Source organism: Ischnura elegans, chromosome 4 (genome assembly GCF_921293095.1).
Source record: "Ischnura elegans chromosome 4, ioIscEleg1.1, whole genome shotgun sequence".
Lineage (NCBI taxonomy): Eukaryota > Metazoa > Arthropoda > Insecta > Odonata > Coenagrionidae > Ischnura > Ischnura elegans.
In genome coordinates this window covers 79,749,274-79,767,415 of record NC_060249.1, presented here as the reverse complement: position 1 = coordinate 79,767,415, position 18,142 = coordinate 79,749,274, and the positions used below count along the sequence as shown (strand labels likewise).

Below are 18,142 nucleotides of genomic sequence, written 5' to 3'. Positions count from 1 at the left end.
GATAAAACTTGCACACTTAACAAATAGTTTGGGGAGGTCATACAGCAAAAAGCATACATACTGAAGCAACAAGTTAACTCAAATAAATTGCCATGGTAATCATGCAAGCAAAAGGGATGAAGCAAGCTACAGAGGCTTGAAGGGCATACAAAAGGAATAAATACGCTCACAGCCAATTTACCAAATAATATCTAGAACATTAATGATGATACATACATTTTCCCAGATGGTTTTTGCTAAGATTCCCTTCTCCATTAGTGTAAAGGTCCAAAGGTCTCCCCACCGTTAAGTTAGTGATTGTGAGATGAATCACCCCCTTTCCTCAACTCAAGGAAAGTCCCCTATGATAATGATCTGCCATGGCAACAATACAACTGAACATCATAAGGATGCTCAGGCGTAGTGCTCAATACTTAAGTATTCACGGTTGTTGCTGTGTGAGTCTCATTCAACTGGTCTAATCCCAGGCTAATTTGGGTGAAGTATGAATGAAATTTATAGGGGTAGTTAAACTCAATGCTAGTGGTGGACCATATCTGAGGATTGGTAGGTACTTACTGCCATTTGTGTGGGTGGTAACAATTGGGGGGCTGTCCAGGTGGCAGTGCACTGGAAATAGGTTTGAGAGACAAAACAATATAGACAAAAAATAAAAAACCAAGGTAAACATGGGTAGAAACAAAAAAGTAAGCATAAAAAAAGTTATGTGGTATCCGGAGGTCACTATAAGGAGTAGTATACGTACTTGTTATGAGTGAGGAACAATGATATGAGTGAATATTGAGAAAGATCTATATTTGCTAAGTAAGAATTATTTCAGCCTGACATACTATAATTTTTATAAATCCATCATAACTTGGTTAAAATTCAGAGGCATTTATAATACTCAAATTATGACTCAATAACAAATATAAAGCCACAAAGTTTATGAGATTCCCAAAATTAATATTTGCATTGGGAGCTTAAGGAATCATTAAGGGTATCCACAACAGTGAAACAAATGTTATGAGTTCATACAATTTTTCCCCAAAAAGTGAGTGTTATAAGGACACAAAAGAAAATGTTTAATGATTACATACTCCCCTTGGATGTAATTAATTTCTTATTTTTTATCCTTTCCAGTGTCACTATTAATATTTAACTTCCATTAATGACATGGGTAATTCAAATAACTAATTGCGTGCATTGTGTCCCTTGTCCAATTAATGATCGCGTTGAGTGTAAAACAGAGTGTGTTAAAAAAAGCATAATAAAAATGAAAAAAGCAGGATAAGGTATGTACTACGAGGATATGCACAACAGCCGGGCTTATTTTACAAGCAAATAATGCAAGTGAAACTACAGAATGTGCTACTGGGAATAAGAAGCAAGGCATGAAATAAACTATGCATTTCATATACAAATATACAAACATACACAAATGAAGGCAACATTTAGGGTACACACTTGACGTATTAAGATACAAAACATGTTGCCACAATATTCACAAATTCAGACTTTTTTGGATCACACTTACTGTACGTGACTACAAGTCCTGCGTGAGTGGAGATTGCATGTTGAGGATAGTGGAGAGAAAAAAGAGACACAAAAAAGGGTTTGAGTGACTTTCACATTCCCTTTGCTCTTACCAACTAATGAGTCATTAATAAGAGGTGGTGCCTTGATCATACTATAGGGTAGGAGCATTACACAACTATACAAATGAAGGGTATTCAAAGGGTTCTATTACAATGGTATATTCAAAGAGGAGTTCAATGTACACAACTTTACACAAACGTATGGTATGAAACATGGAAAATGGATGACAAGTTTATCAAGATGCATCTGGAAGCTATATTTTAAGACTTTAGGAAACCACCCATTTTTGCTCACACACTAAGTCATTCTTTAGCGATGAGATAGTGAAAGAATTCTACCCACCAAAAACAAGCAAAATGTATTCACATGAAATTTTCATTCATATTTGGATATTTTTTGGATTTCCAGGTCAGATTGCCATCTCCTGGGTCCACTCAGTAGGCTCAAATAAAAATTATTCAGCGATAAAAATTATTTGATTAGAGAGGGAACTGTAATATTTTCCCTAGTTTGTAATATTGTTACAATCCAGAAACATCTTGATCAACTGACTTCCCAAGGTCACACTGCAAGGCATTGAAATGTAGAAAAAAAAGTGGGGAGTCAAAGTATGGGGCTCTAGGCACAATCAATGGGGATTCTAGCAATTACATACAATTAGGGTACCCACAAAATAGACTGGGTGATAATACCAAAACATTCGGGGCTAAGGAATCGAAGTTAACCACACCAAGATATTAAAATAGGTTCCATAATAACAGTAGGCAGCTCCAAGGCAATTGTAATATGGAATTAAATTAAAAAGGTAACATTAAACCAACACACCCACATTAAAAACATTCCATACATTAATTCCAAAGCTGAAGCACTTGAAGAGGGCCACACATAACCTTGATCAAGAAATATTATAGCAGGCCAAAAACCGGCAAAAATTAGTAATCATTGTAACCAAAGACATATATGACATTGGAATATGATTATACCGCAAAGCAGATAGTGTTTTAACTTACAGCAACAATTGCTGCAATGACTTTGACAAGTTTTCTGCCAGTTTGGGCATTATAGAAATAAATTACATATCTTGAACATATATCTTTCAGCAGTCTTCATTTCTGTTTGCAACAATGCTTTGCTGTAACTTGATATTCTACTTTGCGATGAATATATAATCTAAGTCTAAAATAGCGTTAATTCCCATAGAAAAATGCTTGATAACATCACTATTATTATCAAGAACACAACAGTTCCATCATTACAACCAATAGCAACACAAGTTGCACTTTGGAAGGAAGATAATATGGATACATGATCAAACAATTTTATTCATATGATAGGAAGATATTGCATGGAATAAAAAAACTCATCAAAAATGAACATGATAGGCTGCTAATAAAATATAAATTAACCACATAGAAATCAAGTACAACATCTAATAATGACACAGACAGGTAATTAATCTGACTAAGGGGAACATATAAATATTGATAAAATGAAATTCCACTTCAAACAGCATTAAAACTATGCAATGGCACATCTCGTTCATTGATATTTAATTAACAAAAGATTGTCAAAAATTTATTAAGCAAAGAAGTTCACCAGAAAGTCTTAGTTTTGCTTGATTAATTAGCAACTGCTCACTTGAAAGAACACCAGAAAAATCAAAAAATGGATATATGTATAATTAAATTTTCATGAAATATATGGTGAATTCTCATTAAGATTAATTTCTTTGTATGCAAAGAATTTTCATCTCATAAACCACATTAAAATCTTCCATGTATGTCCATGTAATCAAATAAATAATCAAAAACTATGACTCTTACCTTCACCATTTCTGTACTCCAATGTGTCACAATCACTGGGCTGCTTCTTGTTGCAGTCATCTGTGCCTCGACTGTAGGAATGGCAATAAAATATCTTATTAGATCAAAAAAACTAGAAAATTAAGCACAATTGCATTAACAAATTTAAAAAATCAAAGGAACTTTTTTTTGTAAATTTCAGCTAAATAAAGTTTATAAAGACACAAAAATTCTAAGTTGCCTACTTATGCATTATTACATAAGTAAAACTTTTAAGCGTGCAGTTCATGAAAAAAAGGCATACAATATAAGGAATGATACTGTGAATATAATAAGACAAAATTAAGACATAACTTTCCACATCAACATTAATGTGTCACAAAGAATTTTAGGACTTATCGCATTAGTCATATGTCACAAATTGTAAAAATGAAGATGTGAGATGGTATGCTAGTAAAATAAAAATGATAAAAGTATAATGTTATCCCATTTAACTATGTAATCTCACCTTCTAAGGAATATGACAGTCATTACAATAATGACAACAACTAAAACTACCACAGCAACTGTAGCCACTGCTATTATCTGCACTTGCATATTGTCCTCATCACCAACATAAGCTAGAAGAGAATAAAATGATTTAAATTACACAATAAAAAGTAAAGAAAATAAAAATTAAACATAAGACGTTTGTATTGTCCCAGCACGAGAACGTTTAACTTGATGATATAACAGCCATCAAACATAATTTCACAGAAAACATTAGAGCAGCATCATTACTATTATTTTATTCATCATAGGGACATAAATTGTAGTTCAATAAAAACACATTAATTAAAGTGAATACTAACCTGTTCCCAAAACTTGCCCAGTCATCTTGAATATTGGGGGACTAAATTCACCCCAACCTCCAATTGTCTTTGCTCGCACTTGGAAACCATGCTCTGTTCGCTGACGTAGTCCAGTGAATGTTGCTTCTAGCCCCTTAGTAAGGATACTTGATGAGTTCCCAGTACCACCAATAATTCCATTGTCTAATGTAATTGGCTCTCTAGCAAAGCAGCGGACTTCATAAATCTCAACCTACAAAAAACATAACTACCTGTTAGAGACTGAGGGAATTTATGATAATGAGGATCTGTTCACTGTCACTCACGGCATCTCAGCAATATATGCTTTGGTAGCCCACATTATATTTATATAGGCATGAAGATCGTGAATTTGTAAATGCATTTGACATTTATTGAATTCTAAAACATTGCAAGATATCCTTGATACATGATACAATCAAAGGAAGACATCTACAAAACAAATCATTGATACTGATGGCAAAATGAGAGGCCACATTATATCAGTGACTATTTCATAAAGTGAGAAAAAAGTTACGATTACTAACATAGCCATGACTCATCAAAATTAGTGCCCTTATCTATTTCTGTTATTACTAGATCAGAACTAAAAAAATCCATGAAAATAACCTGTAAGGCAGTGTATCAAATCTTGCCAATAATAAAAATGAAAACGAAGGGTGTAAATATCAGGAATACCTACTAGAAATCAAGAGTATATTATACATAGATAGCTTGAGAGGACTGGATAGGAAACCTTTAATTTATTTATTTCAAAAGCCCACATACAGCAATTATTGCCAATTTACAGTGGTGCAATAACAAGAAAATGATTAATTTAAAGAATGGTTAATCAAAATTATGGATAACTGAGGCTCCATTACACTATTTCACCAGTAGCTGAAGGGAGGTACTGACCTGGTTGATGTCATTACCCTCCTCATCTTTCCCTGATGGGAAGGGAGCCAGCGATGAACCAGGAGGAGCCAAAGAAGGAGGGGGTGGTGGGGGATCCCATGCCACAGTGACTTCTGTCGACTTCACTGAGGTGATCCGCACATTGACCACCCCAGTGGAGGGAGAGGATATGGCAGATGCCTCTGTGGTGACAGTGACATCAACATACTTCCCTCCTGCAATCCTGCCACCACTCAAACCACCTTCAGCCTCCATAGCAGACCCTGATACCCCATTTTCAGCAAAGACTTGGAAACGATATGTTGTCACAGGGTTCAGCCCTCCAATTGTCACCTTCGTTTCATTGAATCTCTCCTGAAACAAGTCAAAAATCACATGAATTGTCGAGTACAAAATGAATGTATAAACTTGATTTCATAGTTTCCAAAGTGCATTAATAAATTTCCACCAGGGAGAGTAAATTAATGTTAAAAGAAGAAATTATTATCAGGCAGCAAATACATATAAAAACTCACTGTATGAGGCATATAAGAAACAGAGTGACCACAAGCATCACAGACTACTCTGTAGGAAGTATCCGTTCGACCACCCAGATACCCAGGAGGACTCCAAGATAGGATAACAGTTGACTGATCCACAAAGTTCACAGTTAAATTTTGAGGTGCTGAAGGTGGTTCTGCAAAATAAAAAAATAAGGTATATTAGGTAAAATCTAAGGTATTTCATGAAAGGAGGCAATTTTTAATAATATTTGCAAAGGCATATAAGAAAGAAGTGAAATAAGTACGTACGAGTACATGGCATTGACTTGGGATCTGTTGGTGCTCTATAATAACCAACATCACAACGGCATTCAGAATAGCCAAAGTCAGGAGCTTTACTTTTATCAGGACAAGGCTGGCAACGATCTTCCGACCCAGGATTGCTTTTATATTTTCCAGGAGGGCAAACTGAAAATAAGCAGGGTAATAAGAATGAGTTTAAGTATATCCATTACCAAATACCATAAAGACGCTGCTAAAAATATTTTACAACATCAAATAAAGAAAATTTTCACACACAAAAATATTAAAAAAAAAACTTTCTCAGCCTAAATTATGAGATTTCCATTTATATGTGATGACTTCCTCATAAAAACAGTGTACATAATTCATTACTTAATACCAAAAGGTGAGATATGGAAAGCTATAATACATCACTCTTCCATGAAAAAACAAAAGCTTCAAGCCACATAATCTTAAAGACAAATAATTTTTGGAGTACTAACTGTTGCAGGTTTGTTTGTCGGTATCTGCTTCGAATCCTGGTTTGCATCGGCACCCACCAGTGAGGAGATACCACTTCCCATCTCCTTTACAGAGGTACGTAGGTGCTCCACCATCGCCATCCCTCTCTGCATTCTCCACACATTCTCCTGTCGCCTGTTCAATTATAGTGACTTCTCTCCCCGTAGGAGTGGTTGGAAACCGGGTGAAGTTAACAGTGACTTCAGGGCAAGTAATGTAGTACATCTACCAAAAAGAACAATTTTGTGTCACATGTATATATCAAGTTAAAATAATAGCCAATATGTAACAGAAAATCAAATCCTATGAAAAAGAATAACGCAAAATAGAGGCACAAAGTGATTACCTTGATGGCTAGAAGAGATATACATGCTCCTTGGTCTCGGAATGCAAAGTATACCCCTTTCTTTGTAACAGGGATTGATTTCACCTCGGTGTTGATTACTCCTTGCTGTAAAATAAATTAAACATGGAATTTAAAGCTTGCAGCATTATAATAGACCACAATTGCAAAAACTGACTTTTAAAACTATATAAACAACATAATGAGTAACGGAAAATCCCCAAATCAAAACAAACAACGACGACAAACATTTCGATCGGCAGCACTACAATTCCATGCAAAGGGACTGCATAGAAAAGGCCTGATTCCATCCAAAAAAATCCAATCCGATTTCTGTTGCCACTTCGGTCGCATGTTAATCGGTTTTCAAAAATGTCCGCGGCGCGGTGATGAGTTCAATGCGATCCACTTTTTTCCAAAATTTTGCAGTATATTGTTTGTTATTGCGAGGGATAACATTGAAAAGTTTTGAGTTTGATAGATCACAATCATCATATACAAATATCAATTTCAGTTAACACCTCTAATTATACCTTAGTTCCCCGTGAAACTCGGATCACATTGTTTGTCAGCGACACGAGTGGCGACTTTTGCAAACCCATTAATATGCGCGGTGTGTGAAAACACATTTAGAGGGAATCAGAAGATCCTCTTTTGTAAAACCCGTGGTTTCATGAATGAAACGCGCGGGATTTCAAAACCATTCAAGACGTTGCCAAAGCATTTTTCAATCAGATCTGACAAATTAAATTTTTATGTTATTGCAATTCATTAGAATTAATTGACAATTAGCAAATTCTATTTTGTACTGTAAAATCCAGCTACAAATGAATCCTACAGTTCAACTGAAAAGGATCTAATATTAATTTCAAAAACATTTCGTTTAACTCCTACTAAAGAACAATCATCCATGAAACAGTCGGGGAATTAAAGATTACGTAGCCAAATACGAGATCTGCTTTTGGGAGAGAACAATCATATTGATAATACGTGGAGATGCGTGGATCCTGTGATGTCTAGGACCGTTTTCGAAAGTGCAAAAGATACTATCTTCACTACAGACTTATTGCGTCAAAACAGCGTAATCAAAAACAAATTTTTAATTTAGTAGGTAAGTACTTAAGTTCTTACATCAACATAGCTTCATCAACACCAAATTCAGGGTTGAATTGGATGTAGATGATTTGATTTTACGTAATGCCTTTGCGCGTAGTGAAGCTAGCATTCTTTGTAATCAAGGAAACGTTTCAACTTAAGCTAGTTTCTGTAAGAGATCTAGAAGCACAGGAAAATAGCGAATTAACCCATGAAATTACATTACTTATTTCGATTACAGCTCATAAGAAGATCAAAATAATATTTACTCTAGTTAAAGTTGAATAAATGTAACATCTAACACAGTTTCGGATACGCGATTCGCTCTTCCTTTCCCATCATCAAAGTAAACTTTGGAGCCAGGGAGTCGAGTGCATTCACTTCAACAACGCCATCAGAATACTTACGTCCGAGTTTGTGTTGAACCTTCCTCCTTCTCCTGCGGCTATCCTCCCGATGAGTTTGTAGCTCTCGGGTTCCCATGGTGGTGGCTCCCTGGTGGCAACGTCGAACTCGTAGTAAAGCAACGAGAAGGTTTCCTTGCAGGAGAGGGCGTTCCCCGGGAACAAAGAACAATCACGGATGGTGAAGCGGACTTCTATGTAAATGCGGTTGGCTGGACCACGCTCCACGAACGGGGTCCACAGCCAGTTGTTCACGTTGTTATAGGCCACGTCACAAACGACGTAAGATCTCCAGTTTATTCCCTTCTCGAAGTCCGTGAAGGATTCTTCGACCCACTGCAATTAAATAAAGAAAGAAATCAAACATTAATGATGACAGAGGAACCTGAAGGGAACAAAAATTCATTTGGAGCAGAATTTTAAAGAAAACAAAGACTGCTTATATACGAATACGCGTTTAAATTGTAAATGCCTTGCTTCGATACATTTACGAAACCCCTGAACGCAATGTCATTTTTTGATGCAAATAAATAACCAGAGCTTGGATTTTTATAGAAAAAATACCTTCAACTTGGAAATTGAGAATAATTCGAAAATCATCCAACTCGAAGTAATCTACCAGTCTGGGTAGGATAGATGCGATAGGAAAACAAGTTTTTGGATATTTAATATTAAAAATTAAATTCAAGTTTTATTCCATCAATTTTTAAATCTAGAAAAGCGGTTCAAATACTTTGCCATCTGGCAGAATTCAAAAAAGATTACTGGCTTACAGTCCATGGAGGGTTGGAGTTATGATGACACTCACGAGTTGATACGAAGTAAAAATTAATGGAAGAGAACTGAGGAAGAGAGAGAGTTGATCAAATTGATACAGTGGACTGCAGTCAAAATTACATGTGCATCAATGCTGAGCAGAAAAGGCGGAGGGCTTGATCCAAACACTCCTTTTGAGACAGAGAAAAAAAAGACGAAAAAATTATATCCACAAGATGGAAGTTCTGGACAATAAAGCATATTCGTGGGATGAAACAAAAAGAAATACAAGGAAAAATATCACCGATGCACCTATAAGATACAGATAAAACTTGTAGTAACTCCTGCAGACGGCCGCACGAAAACGGAAGCCAATTCGTTGATATCATTAACTCGGTGACCTATACCTGCGCTGCATTTCAAAATCTAAACATTAATTCCGACATTTAGCGATGTAATACGCAAAATAATTCGCGGATTCCGACCAGTGCGCATCCGTCCATATGAAGAATAAATTCGTAGGGCAAAAAAGGTCGTCAAGGGGTCGACGGAATACTTATGCATGCACGTATTTTTTTCATTTTTTTTCGTTTAAGAGGGCGGAGGAGACTGAGTTAGAGGCTGAACGGAGAAAGAGTTGAAGATGCCAGGATAAAAACACGACATTGGGTACGGGGAGAGGCGAGATGACATAATAGAGATGGAAAGATTGGGAGGGACATTGAGGGATAGACGACAATAAAGGAATAATGTGCGGAGGATGAGGAGGGATTATGACAAATTGGTTTATATATCAATGGAGGAGAGTGGAAGGGAGAGAACGGAGGGGTTGTGGCAGGAGGGGTGGAGAATGGGCACATAGCAAGGGAAGCTGAATAATAAGAATAAACGAATGGACAAAAAGAAGACGGTGGATCAACGTCGGGCAGACGAATGGAAGCGGAGGATGAAGATAAAATGGCGCTGATAATGAAGTCATGATCAACAAGAAACGAAATGGAATGGAGGAATGAAAAAGGGAATGACATGAGGGGACGAATGGAACGTAATTGAAATTTTCAGGAGGCTAAATAAATACTCATCCTGACAAAGAGCGGGGGAATGAATGCAAGACAACATGTCTACCGGGGACGGCTGTAAAAATAGACGATAGGACGTGGAGGGTCGAAAAAGCAAGGGTGAAGAAACTGTGGAGGGAGGAATGACTACAGAGAAAGAATTTAGTGAAGGTGGAAGAGACTTAACAATCAATACACAGGGGATAAGTTAATTCTTGAGGGCAGGGTTCAAGCCACTTCACCACTATCCTAATTTTGGAAGAGCGCATCTTACTTCCATTGGTTGGACAGTGTAATTGCAACGACACCTTTTCTCATCCACAGTAATCCTCAGATACGCAAGCCATCTCACCCACGAATTCCTGTCTATTTGATAGAAGTGTTCTTCGATAGAACTCCAATTCCTATCATAAAATATATTACACCGGTTAAGGTATGTTTACATTCAGCAATTTTAACTCCGACCTGCCTCCTCCCGCACTAAATCTACTTTTTTAATTCACAATAAAGCCAACTCACTTTCATTACATACATCTTATTCTAATCCTCCTACTTCCCCGCTTATCAAGCATTCTTCACTCTCACACGGTTTGCAGCATCTCCTCCACACTAAGTACTCTATCAATCCATTTTTAACACCTCCCCGCTTAGTACTAACTCAAGCCTCCTTCGCATCTCCTCTCTTTGCCCACCATGTTTAGCACTTCCTCGTTCCTTTTACTCTCCGAAGAGTATATAATGAGGAAGTGCTGAGAAGATTGAGAGAAAAGATAATTCTACCAGAAGCCTTACTGAGAAGACTTAATTTCAATTAAATTTAAATATAAAATATCGTAAAACACTTCCTTACTTGGCCACATTATCAGACACGATGGCCTCATGAAAGCAATCATATAAGGTCAGGCGGAAGGGAAGAAGGGCAAGGGACGTCCTCGAATGAGTTAAATAGGAAAGGTTATGAAAAATGTTAACAAGAAGATACACAATGAAAAGGCTAGCGGATAAGGGAGAGGAAGAGCTGCGTCGAATCAATCATAGGATTAAACCCGGAAAACTATCACCAATCATAGGATTATTGACTAATGATGATGATGATGACAGTAAATATAATTAAAGGTATTCTACCGATTAAGGCAGGTTTACATGGAGCATATTGGTAATCACCCGATCCCATCACCATCAAATCGAACTTCCCTCAACAATTCCAAGTATGGCCAACTCCCTTTTATTCTCACTTTTAAAGGTGGTCCTGCCAAAAAACCGCTGACTTATCAACTCCCTCGGCGGTCTGTTTGCGGGAAACACGATTGAGCTGGGGAGCTAGAGGCCCTGGAGTGGAGAAAGGTGATGGGAGAGATGAGGCAGAAGAGACAGAGAGCGAATTCAAGACCCGACCGCGGACGGGTTTTAATCCAATAAAGTTCTCTGCGCGGGTCACTGCCAGTTACTCCCTCGAGGGCAGCAGACGTCCATTCCCCTGTTCTATGTCACCCCCTGAAACTCGACCAACGCTTTTGACCCCGTCCATCAGGCCACCTCTTCTAATCACACATACGGACGGACATTCAACACTCACGAACGTCCTCAAACAGTGCGGGAAAAAAAGAGACATCGTTGATGGAAAGGCTTGCACAATCCAATTCCTCGCGGTACCTCACGCATCGCTGCCCACGACTGATATTTTAACTTCCCGACCTTTTCTTCCTTAGTCGCATTCAACAGCCATGCATCATAAGTAAAGATGCGACTGTTTCCAAAGTCAACTCAACCTGTATGTTCCATATTCTTGTTATTCACTTAAATTTAAATATAAAATATCATGGGGTGAGTTTAAGGGAGGGGTCAAGTGGGCTCAGCCCCCTCCCGATTCCCGAAATGAGGATTTATATACACCACTATACGGAAGTAATAAAGCTCTCCGCCTCCAATCTCATTAATTATACATATATATATTTTACAAATATTTAAGCCAGCTCTTCGATGTCCTTTCAGCATCTTGCTGGCGCCAGCGGTCAAATCGGCAAAGCGAGCATCGAGAAATGAAAACAAGTGAGCGAATCAATTGGGATTCAACTGTTTTCAGCTAAAGTGGAGCGGCGAAGACTGAAAAAGCAGCACCAAATGGTCAAGCTTTTATTGAGAATAAATAAGCCACAGAGAGGAATAAAGGCACTTGAACGCTTTTCATTTATGAAAAAAAAGAAGAGTTACGTTCAATCTCCTCTGACACGATTGCCACATCGACAGGACAATCCCAGAAAATTGGCGGGCGAACGAGAGAAATTGAGGAAACATTCCGGACTGGTCAGTGAGGTGACAGGTCAAAGGAATAAGTGATTCAGTTCCAGCGTGAATGAAGACTGCATTTCCATTCCTTTTGTTTATGTCATGGGTACTAAAATATCAGAATGTACCTGAGCGGAAATTAAATGGGAACTAATTTTTTTATGGCAAAGAAAAGTGAAATTAACCTCCAAGGAGTCCATTAAGTAGGCTCTTTAGAACAAAGAGGAATGACAGAAAAGAAAGGATAATGATGAAACATCATTTGTTTAGCATTCAGAATTACACATTTTCGTGGCAAATTTCATTTTCCTTCGATTTTAGGATTAATGATTTTTTTTACCGAAGGAAAGAAATTTTTGAATGGATGCTTCATATTCATTCGCATTGTAGATTGTCCAACTTTAAAAACATGAATTGACCGTTTCATATTCACTTTTCTTACATTAATGAATGAGAATGAGAGAGTGAAAAGGAAGGCCGCCAAAAATTATGAAGTAAATAAACGGTGGGGGTATCTACACCCTGCCGTTCCGCAGGTTAAAAGGAGAGAAGTTAGGAAACATAAAAATCAGAAAGGATAAAAAAAAACAATCTCGACCAAGAAAAAGTTTGCGGAGGAAGAGGAAGAAGTAAAACAGATGGCCGTTACGGCGTCGTCGGGTCCAGGCGTCGTCTTGACAACTGCGCGACCCCTGGAGAAAAACCATCAACCCAAAGGGTAGCCCCATTTAACCTTAGAGGCGAGCTCAAGAGAGCGTTAACTAGTTCCAGCCCTTATTTGGACGAAGGGAGGAGACTTAATAAAGGATAGGTGTCTCTTTGTAAAGGGCGGATGATAAAAATAACACGAAATTATTGTTATGTTATTCCTAAACGAAAATTCCTCCTCTCCCTAAAAATAATGGAGAAAAAATTAAAGCAAGAGGGTCGAAAAATAAAAGATTATCGACTCGAAACGGCTGGAACTACTACTCTTTCGCATGAATATGCATAAGCACCGGCTATCTCATTCGCCCATCCATGATGCGGCGAAAAATATTCGCACTCACGGAAGCCGAACTGGGAGCTAAAGCGACGGAAATAACTGGCCTTGACGCTAATTCTTTCGAGTCCAAACATTGTGGTATCCTTAGAAATTTAGCGAAAGTTTAATTTTTACACATTTTCACGTTCCGCAATTCATGCGAACTGCACTGAGGGGCGGGCAAGAGCAGCGTGATTCCGCAACGTCACTAGTTTCCTAATCATGCTACGGGATAAGGAGCACCCAGGGTGATCTTCACCTAGTGAGGAATCCGAGGCCTTTGGAAAAAAATGAATTATAGGGAAGCGGTTTAACTGACCTGAGTTCAGAATAAAATGCAGAGGAATACTGTAATAAGGAAGAGGAGAATGATTGTTAAACAGCCACAACGCGACTACCCTGATGTGTATTTTCCAAGGAGAAGCATGATTTACGCTTTAATATACTTAATAATATTAGATTAACAATCGTTGAAGGATAGGTGGAAGGGAAGAAGGGCAAGAGATGGCCCCGAATGAGTTACCTAGGACAGGTTATAAAGGACGTGAAGGAGAAGAAATACGTCACTATAAAAAGGTTAGAAAATAGGAGAGAAGAATGGAGAGCTGCGTCAAACCAATCTTAGGACTGGTGACTAATGATGATGACGATGAATGTTTCATTATTATTAAAGTATTCCACCGATTTTGGTAGATTTGCAAGGAGTATTTAAGAAGTAGTCACGTATTCTCCCCCCCCCCTTTCATGGATCGTTAATCAATAAGAAACTCTTCATTCAGTTGAAACAATAATATCCTCGCGTTCAATACAAGTGTATTTTAAATTTTACCAGGGGCATGGATATTAAATGGAACTTTTTATGGCCAGAAATTGTTAATCTCATCCAACGTGATCGAGCAGTTTACACAACCCAAGATTAAATTCACCTTTGATTCCGGCGTCCATCGTATTCAACAGTAAATAAAACCTTTAAGAACACATTCCTCGGACTAAACTTAGCGAACTACATGATTAAGTTCAAGAATACAAATTTCAAGGCAAGCTTCTTAGCAACAGTTGCAAGGTCTACGCACTCCAGACACCACTGGAAGCCTGTGGTTACACGCTGCCTTCGAACTATTTCCCTCGCGAGTCTTTACCCAGGAGGAGGTTCAACCCAATTTTCTAAGCCTCTGGGATAGAGGTGGAGAACACGACAGTTGGGGCGATACGGGAGTGAAGAGCAAGATGCAGGGAGGAGAGATGGGAGTGTTCAGCATAACGTAGATTGGTATGGGGGAGGAGGCGGGGGGGGGGAGGGGTTTGACGGGCAGAAGGGCAACAGAGGGGCGGGGAGGTATGTCCCAACGGTGGGGTGAATAAAATTACTTGCGGGAGAAGTCAGAGAGAAGGATGGAGGTGCATACGCGTGCATATCGATGCATTAGGAAATGATACTTTTTAAAATAGCAAATTTATCAACAGCTGTTTTTTAAGATATATTTCAGCATATTTTTTAGGTAAACGAGGAGGGAGGAAGAAGAAAACAGGGTTCGTGGATAGAATGAACAGCGCTAGAAAGAGTAATAACTGTATACTGAGCAGAGCAATTGCATTGAATGTCAGAAGGGAGACAGCCCGAGATGATGACAAAATGTTGCGTGCTCTAAGTATGATCATTATTATTTTTACATGTGATTTATGATCATTATTTTTTACCCGTTAAGATAGGCTTAAAAGGAATACCACAAACGAATTTCACCCATCAACCCGCCTATTTTCATACTAAATTTCCTTCCTCGGTTGGGAATAATGTATTTACTGGTTATTATATTCCTCCTCTTTCCTCAACGAATGTACATTACACGAGAATTAAACTCTGGCTTGCCTTCACATTCTAGATGGCATTACGTTCTTTAGCTACCTAGAAAGAATTGGTACCATCACGGGGATATATGAAAATAAGATAATTTAAAAGGTAAATGTAATCTGAAATGAAGGGCAGCATTTAATTTTTGAAACTTCTCGTCATTTTCTCAACCAGCGCCACTTAAAATGCCAGGTAACAAAAAATGAATTATACACCAATAGCGGAAGGCAGTCGCAGGAAAAAGGAAGAGGAAGAGACTAATTTTGAAGAGTGCGATTAGGACACATTTTAATTACAATACATGCAGAAAGCATCACCGGCCATAGTTATTGATCTATTAGCCTTAAAAATAACCTAAATACAAAGTCGCAACGGGAGGAAAATACATCGGTTTATCGACAGGAGTAAACCCGCTAGAATCATTGCTTTAGGCAGGGGAGAAGACATAGGCTTGAGGCGAGGCAGAGGGAGGGGTGGAGTAATGCGAGTAGGATAGGAGTAATAGGAGTAGAATAAGGCAGCCAGCGAGGGAGGGAAGGGATGGCAGGGATGACACCGGGGGCGAGATAGCCGTAAAAGGGGGAGGACTTTGAGATAAGAAAAGGGGGGCATCAACCCCATTCCTTGGATGGGGACCCTTCTATTTTTACGGGGTCAGGAGAGATGAATATTGGGACTGCAGGATGGAGATGGCAAGGGAGAAGAGAAGTGAAGTGATGGCAGAAGGTTAAGTCGTCCTTCCCATAATGACACGAGGTGGGAGGAGAAAAGGAAAAGGGAAATCGAAGAGTGGAGGGCAGCACGGCAGGAGAAGAACGGTGAGAAAAGGGGGGAAGAGAATGGGGTGCATTTTGGGTTTAAAGAGCCGGACACAAAAATTCAAATTCAAATTTAATCCACGCATAAAATGAAGGAAAGCAAGTCGTCTATCGTTTAAGGCCGAAGAATTCAAAGCTTTCCATCATTTAAACTAACTATTTAGTAACTAATTATTTAAGATATAGTGCATTAATGTTCGCATTGAAAAGAGTGAGAAATTATGATCATGGGTGCAATCCGAGTGTTCATATGCATCATCACACAAGGTTGAAGACCACGTTTTCCATGTCATTGATAAAAAACATAGCAAGGCATGTCTTCGATTAGATAACGTTGACCAAATCAAAGATAACCGCAGAACGATCCATCTATCCATTTTTCGCAATTGAGTATATGTACTCTGGAGGAATAGCAGTGAAAAGTTGCGAATTCTACTGGTCACATCATCAGGAACATAAATTTAGGTTATAAGGGCCAAATTTGGCTCATTTCCCCGTGATATTCGAATCGCTCTTCGCGCACTTGGAGCGTTGACTTTTGTGAACCCATTTTAACGCGAGGTGTTGGCAGCAGTTTATACTCGACTGCAGAATCCTCCATATTCTGATTTAAAACATGAACTTCATTCAGCGAGTGTGCACGAAAGAGAAAGAGAGAAGAGACTTCACCGGGAAGAAATTTCCTTCTCTCCTCTCCCTGGCTACATGTTGCTTGCTCGCTCCTGCTCCCCTTGACTTTTCCTTCCCGCCCAACACCCTTCCTTCTCCGACTGATTGGGCCTTCGCGGACACCAGCCTCGCCAACTTGGAAGTAATTTACGGATTTTTCCGCAAAGATCCCGAGCTCTCGGATGACCCATTCTCATAAAATTTTATCACTCCTACTTCCCATCCGAACGCTTTCTTTCATTCGGAATTTTATGAGCCAGGAAGTGATTTTCTCCTTGCTTTTTTTTACTCTTTCGCCGTTTCAATTTTACAACTGTTAGACGAGGCGAGAGAGGAAAATGCAGTTTTCGTCAAGGACATTGACTATTAGGATAATTGACAATTTTGTAATCGACGCCAGCGTAAAAGCCATGAGGGATTAAGTCTTCGATTTACCGTTATGCCTTCATATGCAAACTCCCAATGAGATTCTTCGGTCAACGGTAATAAAGCCGAATGCCCCGATAGGAATGTAAATCTCACCTATCTAATTATATAAATGTAACAAAAAGACTTTAAAACGAAAAGCAACAATTATGATTCATTAAAAAATAACAAATAACGTATTTATCGAACTCTTTTGATTTATCGAATTTTGATATCAACAAATGCTTCTCAAATGCATTTTAGTTAAAACACTCTTGATAATTGTATTATCGATACAAAATACAATTTACAAAAGTATCTAAAATACGTAATTTTAATACTTGCATATTCAAGACTGCCCTTCTATAGTACTAGTATTTATTGAATTTAAAGAAAAACATTGCTAAAAACACCAGACATTTTCATGAAACAAAATCAATGGTTAATACAAGATATATGAGCTTCGATAAAAATTCAAAAGAGGAATCAATACAAAATTGGTTGATTGAAAGGTAAACGCTATATCTTTACATTTCAATCAATAAAGTTACAGAAATATGAAATATTAAAAAAATAATAGAGTGAAGCAAAATCTATGAAAAACTAGAGAAAAAAATCAGAGGTAAATATAATAGTTCCATTCGGTGCACAATTTGGGGAAGAATCAAGAGGGATAATATCGAAAGGAAGGCCTACAGTTACATATACGCTCAAGTTGTGCATGAATTTCACGTGCTTTAAATAGGAATACATGGGCTGATCTCTAGAATTCAATGGAACGAGTTGTAAGGGCGCCAGAATAGAGGCCGTGACGATACTGATCATGAGATGGAAATCCTTATGAAGATGAATGGTAATTTCCCCTTAAAAATAGGCGGGGAACACGAACGAGGAATTCAAAATATGTACCTTTATGGTAAGCGAGAAGTCTCTTATCCACAGCTCTTCATTACTTCTCATGGGATAATTTCTCGAAACGCGCAGAATTCTTTTAGGGCGGAAC

At 38.2% G+C, this 18,142-nt stretch overlaps 1 protein-coding gene across 7 annotated transcripts in view; it reads right to left on the bottom strand.

The window, feature by feature from the left end:
* The window catches only part of LOC124157693 (ephrin type-B receptor 1-B), a 714,333-nt gene that overhangs the window by 17,518 nt on the left and 678,673 nt on the right, over positions 1-18,142 (bottom strand). For 4 of the 7 annotated variants that reach the window (XM_046532632.1, XM_046532635.1, XM_046532639.1 and 1 more), the window contains exons 4-13: positions 8,278-8,610; positions 6,779-6,883; positions 6,414-6,657; positions 5,938-6,096; positions 5,662-5,822; positions 5,147-5,500; positions 4,232-4,463; positions 3,889-4,000; positions 3,402-3,472; positions 559-609 (exon numbers count right to left, since the gene is read on the bottom strand). In XM_046532632.1, the coding sequence (XP_046388588.1) occupies positions 559-609; positions 3,402-3,472; positions 3,889-4,000; positions 4,232-4,463; positions 5,147-5,500; positions 5,662-5,822; positions 5,938-6,096; positions 6,414-6,657; positions 6,779-6,883; positions 8,278-8,610 (1,822 nt within the window). Of the gene's footprint in view, positions 1-558; positions 610-1,516; positions 1,535-3,401; positions 3,473-3,888; positions 4,001-4,231; positions 4,464-5,146; positions 5,501-5,661; positions 5,823-5,937; positions 6,097-6,413; positions 6,658-6,778; positions 6,884-8,277; positions 8,611-18,142 lie in introns of all 7 variants that reach the window. The other 3 variants (XM_046532637.1, XM_046532638.1, XM_046532636.1) reach the window with 2 other exon arrangements.